General features: G+C 48.4%; 1 protein-coding gene across 5 annotated transcripts in view; it reads right to left on the reverse strand.

Annotated features, from left to right (window-relative positions):
* LOC140278921 (KAT8 regulatory NSL complex subunit 1-like) overlaps positions 1–19,012 on the reverse strand; it is a 28,606-nt gene that overhangs the window by 5,010 nt on the left and 4,584 nt on the right. The window contains exons 1-10 of one of the 5 annotated variants that reach the window (XM_072374008.1): positions 17,548–18,031; positions 13,545–15,021; positions 6,474–6,615; positions 5,463–5,546; positions 4,619–4,728; positions 3,575–3,740; positions 3,005–3,170; positions 2,454–2,609; positions 1,984–2,193; positions 1,746–1,900 (exon numbers count right to left, since the gene is read on the reverse strand). In XM_072374008.1, coding sequence (XP_072230109.1) covers positions 1,746–1,900; positions 1,984–2,193; positions 2,454–2,609; positions 3,005–3,170; positions 3,575–3,740; positions 4,619–4,728; positions 5,463–5,546; positions 6,474–6,615; positions 13,545–14,953 — 2,598 coding nt within the window. In that variant the 5' untranslated portion in view covers positions 14,954–15,021; positions 17,548–18,031. Of the gene's footprint in view, positions 1–1,745; positions 1,901–1,983; positions 2,194–2,453; positions 2,610–3,004; positions 3,171–3,574; positions 3,741–4,618; positions 4,729–5,462; positions 5,547–6,473; positions 6,616–13,544; positions 15,022–17,418; positions 17,505–17,547; positions 18,032–19,012 lie in introns of those variants that run through there. The other 4 variants (XM_072374012.1, XM_072374011.1, XM_072374010.1 and 1 more) reach the window with 4 other exon arrangements.

A 19,012-nucleotide genomic window follows, 5' to 3' on the forward strand; every position in this document is an offset into this window, starting at 1 on the left:
GCTGCCCCACATTTCATCTATAAGACCGCCCGTAATTCTAAGGTTTTAGATGTGGGACAATAAAATATTCTGCTGCGTAAGCTGCAGTGATGGTTCTCTGTGTTAAAAACTAAGTGAACCCCTGATCCAGCAGCTTCAGCAGCAGTGAGTGTAAAACTAAGTGAACCCCTGATCCAGCAGCTTCAGCAGCAGTGAGCTGCAGTGATGGTTTCCTGTGGGACGTTATCAGTCTCTCTCATGGTTCTGGAGGAATCTCGGCCACTCTTCTCTCCAGCTGCTTCAGCTCATTGAGGTTTGCAGCATTGGTTTCTGCACAGCTCTCTTAAGGTCCCACCACAGCATTTCAGTCAGGCTGAGGTCTGGACTCTGACTGGACCATTGCAACACCTTGATTCTTTTCTTTTTCACACATTCTGCTGTAGATCTGCTGCTGTGTTTGGGATCTTTGTCCTGTTGATGAGCCAGTTTCAGCCCAGCTTTAGCTGTGGGACAGATGGCCTCACATTTGACTCTAGAATACTTTGGTATCCAGAGGAGTTCATGGTGGACTCAATGACTGCAAGGTGCCCAGGTCCTGTGGCTGCAGAACCAGCCCAGATCATCAGCCCTCCACCACCGTGCTTGACAGCTGGTATGAGGTGTTTGTGCTGATATGCTGTGTTTGGTTTCCTCCAAACGTGCTGCTGTGCATTAGGACCAAACATCTCCACTTTGCTCTGGTCTGTCCAAAGGACATTGTTCCAGAAGTCTTGTGCTTTGTTCAGATGGAGCTTTGCAAACCTAAGCTGTGCTGCCATGTTCTTTTTAGAGAGAAGAGGCTTTCTGCTGCAGCCCTTCCAAACAAGCCATCCTTGTTCAGTCTTTTTCTAACTGTGCTGTCATGACCTTTGACCTTTAACATGCTAACTGAGGCCTGTAGAGTCTGAGATGTAGCTCTGGGCTTCTTCACCTTGGGGTGAACTTGCTGGGACGTCCACTCCTGGGAAGATTGACAGCTGTCCTGAATGTTTTCCACTTGTGAATAATCTTTCTCTCTGCAGAATGATGGACTCCAGATAGTCTGGAAATGGCCTTATAACCCTTCCCAGACTGATGGGCAGCAGCAGTTGCTTCTCTAAGATCAATGCTGGTGTCTTTCCTCCTTGGCATCTTGTTAACACACACCTGAAAACTGACAGAACTCCTGCTTTTATAGAGCTGCTCACACTGACTGAGGATCAGTTAATCAGAGCATTGATCAGCAGCAGCTGCTACCTTCTTAACTCCTGTGGAACAGTAAGGGTTCACTTAGTTTTTCCTCACAATGCTTCTGTGTTTTGTCTCAGTATTTGTCCCATAAATAAAGACACAGAGTGATACATCATCTGAGGTTGTGTTTTATCTCATTTAAAGACCTGATAAGGACCTGATGGTGTTTCTTTATCACGTCACACGTTAGACCGTATCAGTGAGAGACGGAGAACTTCCGCTGTTGCATGACTGCATCTTTCTGCGTCTTAAACATTATTATAAACCCAGTCAAAGACAGCAGCCGCTCAGTGATCCGGCGTGCGATCACATCAAAGCGCAGCGCTGAAGCTTCGTGGTTAAAAAGACGTCTGACGGAAGCATTCAGAAACTAAAGGAAGGAACAAGGCGTGCAGGTGGGCGATTATCAGAGGGTTTGTGAAAGAGAAGAAGCACTCTGGCCTCCTCTGGCCTCAGGTGCAGCGAAGCTAATGAGAAGCAGCCCGGTGCATCCTTACAGGTGTGCTGGAGACGCTCTGGCTGCCGGCGCCCAGCGGGGTGGAGTTCTCCGAAGACGTGGACAGCTGGCGCGTCAGAGGGCTGTGAAGGGACGAGTGCATGTTGGCCACGGCCGTGCACGGGCTGCCGGAGTCCAGGAAAAGCTTCGGGGAGGCTGTAGGAGAAAAGAGAAGCAGGCGAGGTCACAGCACAGTTCCTTCACAGGAACCTGAAACACCACCAGAGGGAAACACTCACAGTCGGTCCGGTCCAGCGAGTGCTCTCTTAACCTCTTGCGGCTGTAGTTCTTGTCGTAGGGCCCCAAGGGGGTGGAGAGGCCGTGCAGCCGCTCAGTCTTGCACCCGGCCTGGCCCTCCAGCCTGGCTGCGCTCAGCACGCCGCTGCCGCCGCCCGCGCTGCCGTCCGCCGCCCTCGGCTTCTCGGAACGGTTCTTAAAGTGGCCCAGTCCTGCAACGCCAGGAGCCAGTCACATGACCGTGAAACAACCACATTGGACCGCAAACCTTCTGAAATCTACACACTGTGACGACTGTGCTGCAGCCTAAAACTACCGACTGAAGCAGCGGCTCGCAGATTCCCCTCAGAGAACGTTCTGAGAGCAATTATGGTGGAAAAATAAAAAACTAACAGCTGGGAGAGAAGGAAAATGTCCCGATAACAAGCTAAGCTGCTTGGGTCAGAGTTTCAGGGGCGGGATCTGTACTTACTGACTGCCATGAGCGAGTTGGTGAACTTGTGCTTCTCTTTGGACGAGGAGAGCTTGTGTTTGAGGGAGAGCTTCTTCAGTGGTTTGCTCCTCTCCAGAGACTTCGTCTGCCACTGGCTCTTCATCACCTGCTGCAGACGCAGGCCGATGCAAACGTCTGAGGAAGGAAGCAAAGGTATTTTACCAGCTGGATTCCTCAGATTTGCCTCTGGCGTGTCACCATTTACCAGCTGCTACATGCTGTGTTGCACTTATTGGCAGTTTTTCTCAGTTATCTGTGCAGTTAAATGTAAAAAAACTGCTTGATTTGCTTTGATCTTGTGCTGAACAAAAGATCTACATAGAGCAGACGGGTGTCAGTGAGTGAAAGAAGCAGCAAAGCACTGAAACAATCTTCTTCTTCTTCCTTTTTCTGGGCATCTCCAGAGGTTTCCTAAGAGAGTGAAAATGTCCCGCTAAGAATTTCCTGCCCCTCTCCGGCCACTCCTTGTTTGTCTTCCCTTGGAGATGTAAAGTAGGAAATGACAGCGTAAACTGGAGCCCAGCACTGACCGTCAGGGAAGGAGAGGATGGGGTGGACGCCAAGATCCAGCCTTGACAGGCGCTCCAGGGTGGGCAGCTCGTACTGAGGGTCCTCTCTTGGGGTGGGCCAGCCACCACACATCACACAGTTGGGGTTCACCCTGCAGTTACACTGGACACAGCTGCTTCTCGGGGCCTGCGGGTCAAAGGTCACAACATCTGGTTAACACCAGGAAGTAGATGTTTCTCCTCCTTTAACAGAGATTTAAGGCGGCTTCTTAGGTTTGGAACTGAACGTTTAAGTAAAATTAACACTTAAAACCTAAATGAGCACGTTGACGGTTCCTGTCGTGGTGGAAAAATCACTCACAATGAGCTTGTGTTTCTATTTCTGACCTGCGAGTCGTCACAAGGTTGATTACTCTTCTTTGTTCGCTCGACTCGGCACCACAATGCCCCGTTTATTCCACGCACAAGTCAGCCTTCTCTTGTTTATTCAGTTATTAGGTTACAAACCGCAGAGCTAACCAGAGAGCCGTGTGCAACACAGAGTTCTCCCCTGGACACACAGAGCAGGCGTTGGATGAAACGAGGCCTCACCTTGCCGTTGACGTTGGGCACCGTGTTGGGCTGAATGAGCCTCCGTCGCCGACAGCTGACCAGCGGCCGCGTGCGCGCAGCCACGCACGTGCTGTCGTACGCCAGAGACTGCTGGTGCTTGGAGTCGGCGCCGTCCGCCATCCTGTCAGAACGACAACGAGTGAGGCTGCAGAAATCAGAGGTTTTCCGTCTTATTTATGCTTCATTTGTTAGGCAAACATTCCCAACGGAGAGCAGCTCGAGTCTAAGTTAAACGGATAAAACGTCCACTTTTCAAGGGCCAACTTCTCCATCTCATGGTGGCATTTTTATCCATTTCATGAGTCAGGAAAGCCTGAAGTTTTAAGGTTGATTTCTGTCTGAAAACATCACTTCCTCCCTCACAATTACTAAGTGCAGAGACTCTCTTCCTGCTTTTTTTCCATTTCAGCAGCAGCCACTCGTTTAGATGGAGACTAGTTTCCCACTTCTGTCGAACTCTGCTGCCTCACCCTGTTTTAATCCTGAAGTTTGCGTCTATCTGCCTCTGAACTGATGCATTATAGCATCCTGACAGCTGGAAAAATCAACCATCAGACAGCAAATTCATTGATTTGTTCCTGACTGAGATAACCACACCCCTTCATCTGAATACAAGGAACTGAAATAAAAGCTGTTAGAAAGTAAAAGTCTCAAAATAAAACGTTGACCATTGAAAAATGTACATTTTATTCATTTAATTTAACTATTTCATACATATTTACTGATTTCTGTACGTCTTAATGTGTTCATTTTAAAACTGAACGGCTCTCTGTAACATCAGAGCCGAGGAAAATCCTAAAAAAGGTGCGAAACGCTCACATTTTCTCGGTAAATAAGTGGCGTTTCTGCTCGGTGTGGCGGTGACTCACACCTGAGTCACGAACCTAAACGTCAGATTAACTGCATCTCATAATTAAAAATCTTCGATGTGCAGCACTAAAAAGACCCCCCACCCCCCGTGTTTCTCAGAAAGATGACTGCCCTTCTGAGAACTTGACATGAGGTAATCATTACCAGCCATACCTGCTGAGGACGCCGTTAACTGGCTGCCCGTTTTGACCTTTCCACGGGCCCTGCTCTGTGTTGGCGATGTGGGCGGCGCCTGAGTGCTCCAGCCGTTCTGAACCAACATCCTGCGTCGACAGATAAGACAAAACCAGTGAGACTCCACCTCGTGTCAACTGGCACGGGAACAGCATTCAGCCAGGACGGGATATTTAAAGAAACAACACAATAGGCCAACCACACCATCCCTGCCCTGAGGCCTTAAATTATTCAGCTCAGATCTGTTGGAAGGGCTGGGCTCTCCCAGCGCTGAGAAACCTCGCTCTGCACCGTCATCCTGATGCATAGCCTGGAGCTTTGCACCACAAACATGCTCCAGCACAGTCCCAAACCATCACACAGGTGTGCTGTGAAGCATTTCCACAGAACCAGAGAGACCAATCGTTTGGGAGCTTCTTACTCTGAGACTCGTGTCATTTCCACCTTTGCAGGAACAAACAGGTTCAACTCAAACAAGTGCTGGATGAAGGCTAAATTAATCACTTTACATTTATTATTCATGATTGTTCACAGGCTGGCGCGTTCTTTTAAGAGCTTTTTAAACTCAAATGTTTTCTGCTGAGCCTTCAATGCAAGAAACATCATTCAGGCTCTTTTCTTCAGTAATTTCTTCTTTAAATAAGTCATCCCCCCTCCCCCCTCCAATGGCTTTTGCAGCTATTAATTACAACAACACATGAGCAGACACAGAAAAGCAAACTGTTTCCTTAGCTAACAGCTGAGATCAGTTGAAGGAGCTTTGATTGTGACGAGGCTGCAGCAACAAAGCAGAAAATGCAAAGAAAGGCTCGATTCTGCTGACCTGAGTGTTTCCAGGCTCCGTCTTCACCTCCGTCCCACCTGCGATCGCCGCGCTGGGGGCAGCGCCTCCCAACTCCACCGAGCCCTGTGGAACAAAGACGTTAGTGTGAGCGCTTCATTCCCGGACAGAAATAAGTGCTGCGAGTTAAACAGAGTCACACATGCGGCTTTGTTGAGTTTCACGTTGCAAACGAGTCACATCAACAGTGACATAAACTCAGCCAACTTAGGCCCAGTTCTGTTGAAGCTCAGACTCAAAGCCAGAAAAGTATTCCTCTCTGGTGCAAAGCAAAGAACAGCTCATGTCAGAGGCTTGGGGGCGGAGCTACGGAGACCAACCCGACCAATTAAAACTTTGTGAAAACCGTAATTATAAAGCACAGCCAGTGTGGCGTCTCGATGCCTCATTCAAGAGAGAACAATAAAAGCTGAGCTTGAACACGGATGTGAAGACAAAGCACTGGAAGAACACGACTTCTTCATTAAATAAACATTAAATGAATAAAAAAAGCTGCGTTTATAAAACGGTTTGGTGTTTTCATATCTAAAGCTGAAGCAGCAGCTCAGTTCACTGCCTGGAAACGGCAGAAATTGCTTTGGTTTGCAGAGAAAATGAGACAAAAGCTGTAATCTTTGCACATAAGTGGAAACACCAGAAGATACGCTTAAAATCAACCCGACTCCAAGGCTCACCGACTGTTAAAGTCCATCTGAAAGAACAGTTTGCATTCAGAACTCGAGCAGAGTCTCTTCTTAGGTCCGAGGGAAATTAAATGACCTCTCAGCTGATGCCAGAAGTCCTCACAGCCCTTTAAAAACCCACACCTGCGCCTCGCAGCGAAAGGATGGCGTCAAAGCGCTCCCCTCACTCCCGTCTGCACAGTTTCTGCATCTATGCTGCCGTCTTCCTTCATTTGCAAACACAGAACGCCGAGAACAGCTTTGGAGACTTTGGAGCTTCCCTCCTGCAGAGGCTGAAGAGCCAACTTCAACCAAAATAGGAGAAACGCACCTTGCTGGCACGGATCTGCCTGTAGATGTCCGTCTGCTGCCGGATGCGGTACTCCAGATCCGAGATGTGGGCCTGCAGCCAGTTCCAGTGGCTGATGATAGCGGCTCTTTCCACGGTGTAGCGGCTCTCTGCTCGCTTCCATCTGAGAGACAAAACAAAGAAACAGGGTTTGAGCGCTCGTCTCAAGCACAGCAGGTGAGATTCTTGGCGAAAAAGAACAAAAAAACCTGCCTACTTTACGTAACCTAATATGATTATTTGCATCTCGTCTCCTCGCCGTTTTTAAGTTGTGACGAGGCGTCTTATTCCATGAGATACAACAAACACACTGATGGTTACAGCATTTCCCCGGTCGGACTGCAGAGGTCAGTGAATCAGCATTACAGAAAGCTCCCAGCGATGGCAGCTGCAGGCAGCCTGGAGAGGCCGTGTGCTCAAAAACATCACGATTACTACTGCCATTTAAATGTGGGAGAAACACAACACAGCTCTGTATTTCAGTCCCACTGATGCACCGCCGTGCACAGACGGGGTGCCAGCACAGAACAGGGTACTCCATTTTACCAGTATGACACACAGAATGGGCATTTCAAAGGCAGACATGAGAGGAAAATGTCTGCTCCTGCAATGAGAGGCAGAGGCCACAGGGGGCGCCATTTCCCCCAACTATGAGCTGCAGTGACTGAGGCTGAACAATGAAAATAATGACTCAGATGGTAGACAAAGATAGACCTTGCACTCTTGTGTTTCCTGCCCCCACCCCCCCCCATCTTTGTTTTCAGTTTAAAAAAACTCTACCAGGATGGAAGAAGCCGAGAAAGTCTGCCCCTGAAAGAGAGACAAGGAAGGGGGAGGAAAAACGAGGACAACAGGGCTGGGAAGCTCTGGCAGGCTGGAGAGGAACAGACGGGCTTTAAAAGCAATCTACAGGCCATGGAGTGCTGGAGGGGGTGGGGCTGGGTCAGGGAACAGTGCAGCAGACACTGGGATAAGCAATAATCCAACCAGGAACCCCGTCTTACTGTGGAGCTGAGCAGAGGCAGACTTCTTCTGACTTTAACGTCGATTATCAGCCGCCAATGGTTCGATTCCTTCTTTTACTCAGCATTTGCACAACGACGGCGTGTTCCCTGCAACGCAGCATCAAGGACAAAGCTGCAAATACAGCTGCAGTATTTCCTGCTATACACCATTTCCTTTTGCTCCTCCACAGACTCGGGCCTGTTCTGCTTAGATCAACAGTCACGCACTGCTCTTACACAATAGGTGGCGAATGTCCACAAACATTGCCACACACTCCTGATCACGCCCATGGCTGGTGCAGCCGATCAATGAACTGGTGGAGGCAATTAATTCACATCTTTAAGAGCCGGTGGAGGCTGTCAAAAGCCCACTAATGGCATCCAGCGTGCAGCCACAACCACTTCAAATTGGTGAGCCAACGAGGGGAGAATAAAGCTCAGGAGACCAGGTAGAGACGAGTCAAACTTCTGAAGCAGAGGAAGTCCTCAGAAGTAAGAGAAAGGAAACGATCGGGTAATGTTGGAGGACATAACACTGGATCAGGCTTCACCTCTTTAAGCCAGGTGGCTGTCACGGCTGAAAAGACCATTCATTTATTCGGATAAAGAGGGGAAAAGAGCCAGAAACTTAAGTTTAGTAAAACACAAACACATGGAGGCTGTTACAAGTCCAAGGATCTCAATCATCACAGACCCAGAGAATAAGGAGGAGGGATTGGTGAGCAGCACTCTAACCAGGACATACCCCCCCCCCCCCCCCCCCCCCCCCCTACTCCCACACGCAGCCCACCAGCCGCCGTTTTCTGGCCGTCAGCACATTCTCCGCTGTGGTGCATCTCTGGATGCAGCACATATGTGGCACCCCCACAGCAAAGTGACCCTGGCTCTGCTCGCTCTGCCAGAACCCAGCAGGTGCCGGGATGAGCGGCGGCTCCGGCCGAGGTGGACGGGTGCTGACGTGACTTCGCTCGTGGTCGATGGATCACCTTCAGTTTAAGGCAGGCGTTAAAGCTGTCTAACACGGTCTAAATCTGACCAGTTCATTTGGCCGCGCTCTTAAAAACACGACAAGTCCTGCCCCGTGAGCCGAGACACGAACCGGTTCAGGCGCTTTCATAAATCCAGTCACAGCAGAGCGGCGTTTCTACCCAAAGCACAAAATGAAATACAGCTGCTTCCACATATTCACACTGTCAAACTTCCCCTGTCGATAACTCACGAGCAACACATACAATCCCCCTCTCCAGCCAGAGGAAGCAAGATAATATTTTAAAGATAATTCTCTTAAAAACAAGCGACAATCTGGAGAGTTACACCCCAAAAAGTCTCTCTATAACAGAGAGGGATATACTGCTATTTATGTTGAGTCGTTACCAAGATATTCATCCTGTCACATGGGGCAGTTCGAGGGTTATTTATAGACGTTTCGTCATGAGTATGCAGTTAAATTTCCCATTAAAAAAACTTCAGTGTTTGTGCAGCTCATAGAAAGTAACTCACTGAAGCTTCCAGAGGAAAAACTTCCAAACTTTACACACAAGTGGTGCAATCATGCAGCAGAGCTTCAGATCTGATTAAAAAGAAACCAGAGGGAGGAGGAAATCCACAGTAAAGGTGCAGCCGCCTCAGGCCTGATGCACATCCGAAGGTGAGAACATCAGCAGTAACAAACCGGGATTAATCAAAGTTTCCTGTTAAAGTCACAGGGTCTGTGCACACGGCTCTCCTCCTCCTCCTCTCACCGTACAAATCGGACAGAGGGTATCTCCACATTAACGCTCAGTACCAGCCACCATCTGCCATGATTGTCCAGCAGCGTGGAGGAGGAGCGAGATGAGGCTGTGCTGATCTTCCCAGCTCCACCATCACTGCCTCCCCGGGGAGTTTGAAACATGCACCTAGCCTCATATTTTAGCAACGCCTCCCTCCTTTCCCTCCATGGTAGGCTTTTACACTTAAACTTCCTCGTTTCCTCCCTACAACGCGGGGGGCCACAGCCCGATAATGTGCCCCGATAACAGAGAGTCACCGTTAATTCCTCCGGTGTTTTCAAAGCTCCAAACAAATCATCCAACGTTGTTCCTCAGTAAAAGTCACAGTTGTTGTTTAGCTTTTATTATCTCACTGCATGCTCACAGAACTGAAACCATCTCCAGTAACTTCCGTGTGAGGGACACAAAAACGCTGCCACCAACTCGCATTTCGGGGGTCTAACTGCAAAGTGACGCCTTTAAAACTCTCACAACTGCATAAGTAAAACATGTGGGCTGCGCCAAAGGCTCTGCGTCAGTCTCACACGGATCATTCGAGCTGAGCAACCTTCTCTTGCTAAAGATATTACTTGAAACTCCAGCAAAGCTCCCTTCAACAGCTCGAGCCTGCAGCTGGTTTCTCTGAAGACTTTAAATACAGATTTCAACAAAAGCTCTTCAAATAAAGCAGTGAATGGGAAGTTTAAGACAAACGGTGTCTGTGTAGCTCGAGGAAAATCCAAACTATAGCGTTAAGACTGACAAAATATAAGGAATCATAAGGTTTTTATTTCCATGATGGACCTGCAGACACTGCTTTTCCACATGAAATTAAATAAAACCACTTTGTAATTATGCTTCACAAACCGGTGGCCATTTACGCTCCATAACAAGAAGAAGAAGGGAAAACAAAGCAGCAGCTGTCATCTTAATTCATTTATTCTCCACAGTCGAACACATTAAGAAAGCTGCTCTGATACCAAAACAACTTGGAGACAGAAAATTGCCTTATTTTCAAGGTTTGCTCCGATGTTCCAGGACGTCTGGCAGGAATTTCATCGGACAGCTGGTTTAACTCATCTTTAACAGGAAGAAACTGCTCTGGAGCCGGGACTGGGAACGAGAGAAGCCGGCAGAACAGGGTGTGGGGCAGGAAAAACTAGAGGGCAAATTCAGCCGGCGAGCTGCAGCAGTCATTACATAAAAGAGGGGGGTTATGTAACGCCTGTGGGTTCGTGTTGGGGAACTTGGGCCGAGCTAAACACATCCAGATGTGTCCAGTAGGAACCAAACCTGCACAAGGGCTCGCATACATGCATGTGTACATGCGCAGCAGAAATCCAAATGAGGGAAAACATAAGTGAGGCCCTCAGACTGCAGAGTAATGCTGAGCCATAAGCATGAAAGGCACGCTGTGGTCTCAATCAGCCTAATGCACGTGCAGCTGGAAACGGGCGCTTTAACTGTCCGAATGCATGAGCGTCAGAGGAGCAACGTGCACTCTGCATCATATGGACGCAGCTTTGGCACCAGACACTTCTGGGGACGTTTGGGTTCGATCAGAAACAGTCAGACACTTTCATTCTTCCATCTATGAGCCATTATGTAAGATCTGAGATTTCCTGATGAGCACTACGGTTGCCTCAGAAACCGTTCCCACTCGTTTCTGCACACAGAACAGCCCGTGCTCCTCGTAACGCGCCTAATCTAATGCATCCCCGCAGCCGGCGTCCAAAAGAGGAAGAAAAACGAAGGGAGACCGCCACTAACTGAAGTTAGAGGCCATCGTGGACGTCACCAGAAACACTGACAAAGGGAAAAGGCCCTGCAGCAAACGCTCGGGAACAGATGTTGGCTGGGCCCCAATCCTCCGAGATACGGGAAACCAGAGATACGACAGGCAGGGATGACGGGATTACTGTAAGCAACGCAAAGCATCCACACAAGCCAGGAGATTATTTCCACACCGCTGGAACCTCAGCTAAATAACTGAGGTGCTGCTGCCTGAAGAAGACATTCAATCGTCTTCAAATGTGTAAAAATTAGCCGTTGCTTCCTGAGAGACATGCCGGTTAGTTTCTACCCATCTGATGAATGACTAAACAATGTCCAGCTGCTAATAAAGAAACCCGTTTGGAATATTCAAGGTAGCTTTCACTCGGTTATAATGAATGAGTGGGCGGCAGGTGCTGAAAATACACAAAAATATGATAAAACAGGAAGTTCTGTTGGATTCTTTTTAGCCAATTTAACTGCAAACTGCCTTATTCTTCAAATACAACAACCAACAGCACCTCAAAGAGCATCTTTTAACTCATTCTCCTCACATTTAAGTCGTGTTTATGATGGAAAAAGTGACAGCAGCACAGCACAGGCTCAATACTCGCCTTTCCAGGCTTTTGTGGGTCAGCACATGCAGCTGCTGATTAATCAGTGATTCTTTTTCCTGAAGCAAAACAGCCCAAATGTGTTACTGGATGACAGTTTCTCCATGTTTCTAACTGCGTTCGAGGCACTGAAAACGTGAAAAATACTTGTTAAAGTTCATTTTTCTGCCTGAACAAACCCTTCCGATGGCGCTGGAAAGCAGGAACAAGACGGGACACGTCTGCTCTGATAGATTAGCGAGGATAAGGAGGAGAAAGCTGTGAATTTTAAATGGTTGTTTGAGAATACCAGCGGGTTAGCGGTCACATTTACAGGAAAAACTAACAATAAACGCGAGGAGCTTCCTGTTCAGGCCCTACTGATTATTTATTATGCATTACAAGAGATTCCTCCACTTATTCCAGGTGTTTACTGACAGCACGAACCGCCGAGGCTCACAACACAAGCACAGGTAGAGCTCCATGAAAGGGTTAAACCTGAACTACAACTATAAACTGATCCCAAATACTGATATTTAATGTATTTTTGCATTTTTATGTGCAAGATCCATCGATTTCCAGCTCTTTCCAATAAAACCATCCGACAAACTGAACAATTATGACAAATAAAGCAGATTAAAACTGTTTGTAGTGCATAAAAACACCTGCAGCTCTCTCATTTTGCAAATTTAACCATGTGACAATGAGCGAATTTCAGGAAAATAAAAGAATCTGTCCGAGTTTTAATTAGAGCGGAGCAGTTCTCGTAATGTTTGACCGTGTGAATCAGCTGTTCTGACCTCTACTTCTACTGATCTGATAATAAATCACTTATTTCTGATCAACATGAAGCAGCAAAACTTTAAATCCGTCTGTGGAGCAAAAGAAAACTAACCTGGAGTTTGTTATTCTTATTTCTAAATAAATATTTACAGCCATAAAAGGCTTCTATGGACTGAAGGTTTAATTATATGAACTTTAAGTAAGCTTTCAGCTCTCATTACATCATTTCAAGATTCTTAATATCTAGTTTGCAGTTCTTTAAGTTATAATTAGAGACGCAGAGTCGTTATTACACAAACTTTTCTGCCTTTTAGATTACATAAAAGTTATTTTTAGGGCTTCGAGTGCAGAAACTTCCTGTTGGGACACGAGTCAAAGGTTTAAAGTCGATGTGCGAACGGATCATAAAGAAATCAGCGTTCTGAGCTTCTTTGTTAATAATCTACCCAATCCTACACAGATCAGTAAGTCCATTAACGCTGCTCAGCCACCTGCTGTACCCCCCCCCCCTCTCCTCTTAATACTAATGGCACCGTGCACTCTGACGTGCACTTCCCATGGAATACATTTCCATGACCCCGCTGAGGCAAACCCGACACTACGCCAGGAAGCAGGTACAAAACAAAAAATCCCACCACACCTTCCGCTAAACCCAACAACCCCCCCGCCGCCGCCGCTGCCCCCCCCCCCCCCCCCCCACCAGCTTCGTGCTCCTTGTGGGTTTCAGTTGAAATCAAAACAGCGAGAGGCTCTGTGGATAAACAGCGTTCGGTTTCAGCCTCCCAGAAGGAAGGAAGCGCAGCGAGTCTCTCGAGTCCATTCGAACCCGTGCGTCCTCTACAGGACACCCCCCCCCCCAACACATGCTCTCTGGGTGACTTGTATCTCTACCCCTCCCTGGAGTTTGAGCCAAAGCAGACCAGCCGGTTATGATTGTCATTAGCACCTGCTAAGCCAGGGCCTGGAAATACAGGCACTGGAGCTGCTCCGATCACCATGACACACAAGTAATGTGACTTATTTAAGCAAGTTAAACACAACAGTCAGCTTTGAATTAACTCTACAGTGGAGGATCAAAAGTTAAAGGTTTCTGGGTGTGTTATCCAGACCTGTGGGGTCAGAATAAGTGGATGAGGACACTGCACTTACATTTTAACATGTCGCTGCTCAATGTCCACTCTGGACAGCTCCTCCTCTTCCAGGTCAGAGTCCCCACCAGAGCTACTTTCTGTTACATCGGAGTCAAAGGCGCTTTCTGCCGAGTGAAGGTTTGCAGAGCCGCTCAAATACAGCCTCTCCAGCTCCAAGGGCATGGAGCCACTTTTCAGGAAGCGACCCAGGCTGTCCCTGCTGTTTGACGAAGAGTGGCGCCCGGTCCTCCACGAGGCCGAAGGGACGGCGGCCTCCGATTTGCGGTTACCGGCCAGAAGCCTGCTAAGAGTAGAGTCCAAGAAGCCCCCCAGCTGCTGCTGGATGTGCCGCTCCACCTGCTTCGCCTGCACCACCTGAAGACGTTTGCGCAGGCGCCGCAGCCGGCTTTCGATCTCAGCTTGGCGGCTGCTGTTGAGAAGCGTGCGCTCTCGAACGTGAGCGTCGAGGCTGTCTGAGGAAGAGCTGCCGGGCAGGGGAGGCTGTGTCGGAGCGGAGCAAGGTGGGGAGCCCTGCTGGCTGCTACCTGGCCTCTCCCTGTCAGGACCCTGCGGCTGACTGGTGGGGGCGTGTGAATCAGCCTCGTCCAAATTAAACTGTTCAGTGGAGTTTGAGTTGTCGTGAGTAAAGGGGGAAAGTGCAGCAGAGTGAATCACTGGTGGCTCGAGGCTTTTTTCATCTGTATTTTGAGAAACCCCAGAGGAATGCTTCTGTTTGAGGGTTCCTATCACCGGGATGTGCCCTGATATAGTCGCTGTCAAGGTCTCAGAGTCCAGTGGCAGGTTCTGGGACTGAGAGTCTGTGGCGGCAGGAGGCTTGTCGCCGTTCACTGCAACCACACAGCCAGAGCCAGACATGGTGGCCAGCTTCTTGGCCAGGCCATTGACAGGTGCCATGGGCTGGCCGCTCCCGTTCGTGCTGCCACTCATGAGGCTTTTAAGCTGGCCTCCAGAGAGCTCTATGGCCTGCCTCTTCCTGAGGAGGAAGTCTCCCCCGCCGTTGAGCAGGGAGCTGGGCAGTATTCTGTGGCCTTTCAACACGGACTGTTTGATGAGGACTCCTTGCAGCTTGATTGACTCCTTAGTTGAAGGGACAGGTGTCACATCAGAGCATAAGTAAGAGGCCACCAGTGGCTGGAGTTTGCCCAGGGCCGAGGCCTGGGACACGGAGTCGGGCTGGGGCTGCGGTTGCTGCTGTTCCTGGTCGCCGCCGCCGCAAAAGTCAAGAGGGCACTCTTCAGAGGTGACCTTGCACTTAGCGGGGCCGCTGCTATGGATGAGGATGTTGCTGGCGTTACCGTTGTTCTCTGCACTGGCTGGTGAGAGACTTGAGGATGGGGCAGCCAGTTTGAAGCGGATGTGGTGAGCTTCGGCTGGGGCGTCGGTGAGAGCGGGCGCCATCGCAGCCATGCAGTGCAGAGGGACGGGCACCTCGGCCTGCTCCACTCCACCCGCTTACTGCCCCACCTGAGGACAGCCTGGAGAGAACACGGAGGGAAAATAAAGAGAAAAACAAAAGGAATAGAGGAGAAAATAAAGTTAAACAAAATGGTCACATAAAGTCTAGCATTCGTAAGACAAACATCAAACTCTACAGGTGCTCTGGATACCTTTGATCTGTACAGGGAAGGGTGTCACCAGTGGAAAACACATGCATACATACAGTAAAGCGTCTTATTTATCATTGATACAAAACTGAAACCTCAAAGTTGTCATTGGCACAGATAAATCTGAAACTATTCAGTCAGAAAACAAACAAATACAGTGAAGTAACACCTTAAAGGAAGTGACAACTCACTTTGTGATCAGGTGTTAACGAAAACATGTATTCTACATCACCTCCACGTTAAAGAAAAGCTTCAAGGCTGGAAAACAAAGCGACCGCGGGCCGCACAGCATATACAACATTTAACTTAAATACTTGCACAACAGGTTCTGTGGCACAATAGAGTGGAAAAGTACCAACCACCACCCAACAGAAAGCAGCAAAGCTTCAATATTAGGCACAAAAATGAAGTGAAAATGCATTTATACAAGAGCTCAACAACAGAGAGTCCTCCCACACACAAAAGATGAAGTAAAAATGAGCCAAATGCAGTTAAAGAACTAGCAGAATGAATCTGGAGAGTTGACGTTTTGTTGACCAATCAACAGAAGGAAAAACAACGTTAAACAGGAAGATCAAGAGTTCTTTACATTTGTGTAGTTCATACAAGCTACTAAAACAGCCATTTGTCTCCAGTTCAGTCACAAATGGTTAAAAACGGGGCAGTTTCCAAGATGTGGACATGAACGACGTGCACTGACCTTGGGGAGTGGGATGCTACGATACAGACGGAATAACAGACATCTGAGCTAAATTTCAAGGCCAATAAATAATTCCCACTACACCCAGGCCTGCGCGAACGAGCCCTCTTTGGCGTTTACTCTCTGGGCTTCGCGTTATACGTGAAACCTCTGCGACCGATGTCCGATGAGGGAAGAAAGACGAGAAGCAGATGCAAATTGCCCAAACCCCAGTGCCCTACATGTGCCCTGGCAGCAGGGTTCATCAGAGGGACTGTAAGTAGGTGGATTTAGGCCCCAGCATTAGCTCCAAGCTCATGGCGTCATCCTGGCAGGATTCCTGTGTCGTTTTCAGCACAACTTATCAAATAATCTAAATTTCCCCTGATAAAACTGAGGCTGGGGGGTTGAGAATGCTTCTCCAAAAGGGCCATCCGGGGAGAAAGCCAACGGCCTTAGCATCGTTTTAATGATTAACATATCTTACATGCCGAATGGCTGTGCATTCATGAGAAACTTTCAAAACGCCTCCCTTCAAACACTGAAAGATAAGAGCTGCATCCCCGCGCATCGTCTGCAGGGTCAGATGAATGGGGGCTCAGTATTTCACCGCAGTTTCCAGTCAGCGCGCACTACGCCATGTTGGTATTTCCGAGGAAGATTATGCAATGCAATTCATCTCCCTAAAACCACCCATTCCGCTCCAAACATTATGAGTGACTTCATGCTGCACGGGCGTGTGTGCGTGCGTGCGTGCGTGGAGGTAAATTAAATAATCAACGACTTGCAACAGCGTAACCATAATAATCCCCATGCTATTCTGTAAACTATCTGGCTTAAGATGCGACAAAAAATGCCCACATCCAGCGTTAGCCGACCATAACGTAATCACCAAAATGTCTTCCTGGTGTTTACTAAACCATCTGTGCGTTTTAAAGGCGGCCAGGGTGCGCGTGTACAAACATACACGTTTATTCTATCCGATTTAATTAGCTTCAGCCACCAGCAGCACACGATAATTCAGAGCACCGCAACCCCGAGCACCGAGAGCCGAACCTGCCCCGCTTCGGATCCGGTCACTCCGTGCGTATTAATGCGCTCCGCTCGTGGCTAACGTTAGCCCAAGAAAGCTGCTGATGCAAGAAACAACCTGCTGGCAAGCTGGCGTGCGTCTCCCCAGCCAGCTGCAGTAAAACGACACATACCACAACCACATTTCTGTCGCCGTGTGGCTGCGTAACTTGGGCCATTTCCATCCCGGTGGAAGCCAACTTTAAGCCGGACGCAAGTAAACATTTTAGTCGGTGACTACGTAACATGCGCGCACCCCAATGGTGGTTTTAAGTCAATTACACCCAAAGTAATGCACATAATACAGTTGATAAACACACGCGTTGGGATTACAGTTAAATCCAGGTTGTGTGACACAGTCCAGGTCATAATTTGGACATAAATCGCTGTGTTTAACCATCTTAAACAACGCTTTGCGACCTATTGCAGAGCGGAGACACGGTATGCATTATAATTAGACCGAATAAATAAACACAGGGAGCTCGGTTTAAATCTACAGCGGCCGTACGGTGCCTTACTTGAGCACATTAGCTGGTGGGCGATCACACAGTGCGTGCGGTTAAAGCAGATATGTGAAAAGCAGAGAAGTTGGGAGTAGACCCAGGCAGTCTGGCTAGCTCGCTAACAAAGAAAAAGGAGGAACCTACCACGTGACGAGGTTGCACTATCCGAGGGAATTTCGGCAACAGTCCCCTGCAGTTTTGGTGGAAAAAAACCAAAGGCGATAACACAACAAACGAGGTTCAAATCGATCACTTGGCCATTAATTAATCCAAAAATGCAACCAGAATGCGGAAAGGGCCCGGGAGACGGAGCCGCTCGGCTTCGTTCCGGATTCAGCAATGGGCGAATCAACGATCTACACCTTGCTCGGAGGCTAGCTCGCCTCGCCGCCACCGCGAATATAAGACAAGGCCGTGAAACAGTCCTTCCTATTCCGAATTACTTCAAATGTAGGCGATTTCGCTGCTATCCTGGACCGAAAATCCCGATTCCCAGTGAGCGAGAGGTATTCCAGATGGCAGTTTGTCGCGAGCCTTTTTCTCTCGTTTTAGGGAGAGACGCTTAGAAAATGGCGGCTAGCTCCTCTCCCTCGGATTTGAGTCTGACAAACATAGAAGTGCTGTGTGTGTGAGTGTGTGCGTGTGAGAGTGAGTGCGCGTGTTGCTTGCTGGTAGGCGGGAGACATTTCTCATACTCACCACTAGAGTAAAGGGCAGATAAGAAACGACATAAAAGCTCCAAAGAAGATACCACAGGAGGGCATTGTCTTCCGAAAGATAGCGCAATGTCACTTTTACCCTTGTTGTTCACCCTGCTGTGATGGTGCTGCTGGTTAAACTGGAAATGCAGCTCATCTCCCCCAACGTGCATTAATATCCCGCTCAAAGCCAAATGTTTTTATCCACACAGAGCTTCTGTGTGCACGCGAATTAATTAAAAACACATCAAAATATCAACCAGCAGCGACAGAGCGACCATGCTTGTGGGGTTTGTGTTGGACACCACAGCAGAGGGTGTCTTATCGCAGAAAACTGAGCCCAGTCCAGACTGCGTGTCTCCCATGTCACTTTGAACAGGAACCGGATCGCCCACCACTACACCACCCTCTGTGGAGGTGTAGCCAGTGGCCACATGAAGGAGCTCTTCTCCACAGGACTGTGAAAAGCAGCCAAACCTAATAAAAACACCACATGGTGTCCAGGAAACATTGCACCAACCAGAACCAAACATTCAAGATGTAATCTGCCACATCTGCACTAATAACCTCAACTAACCCCCAAACAACAGAGTTAATATCACTATTAATTAAATACATTACCTGTGTGTGTTTACATGTGTGTGTGGTCCCACAAAAGGGCCAAAAACGTGCAAAAAAATAAATAAACTACTCTAAAAAAAGCCCAAAATCGACTATCGGAGACATGCCACCTGAGCTGTCGTCACTAATAACAACAGGAAGGCATCAGATGGATATTTACTGCATGTATTTTCACTACAGCACTGATTAGCTGATTATTGCAGGTAAAAAGGCTCATTTGAGACACATTTGTTACATTACTGATCATAAATATCAGCTGATCGCTACAGAGCAGGTGGAGCCTAAAGCAC

This window comes from Leuresthes tenuis, unplaced genomic scaffold, assembly GCF_036924035.1.
Source record: "Leuresthes tenuis unplaced genomic scaffold, fLeuTen1.0.hap1 SCAF_20, whole genome shotgun sequence".
NCBI classification, from domain to species: domain Eukaryota; kingdom Metazoa; phylum Chordata; class Actinopteri; order Atheriniformes; family Atherinopsidae; genus Leuresthes; species Leuresthes tenuis.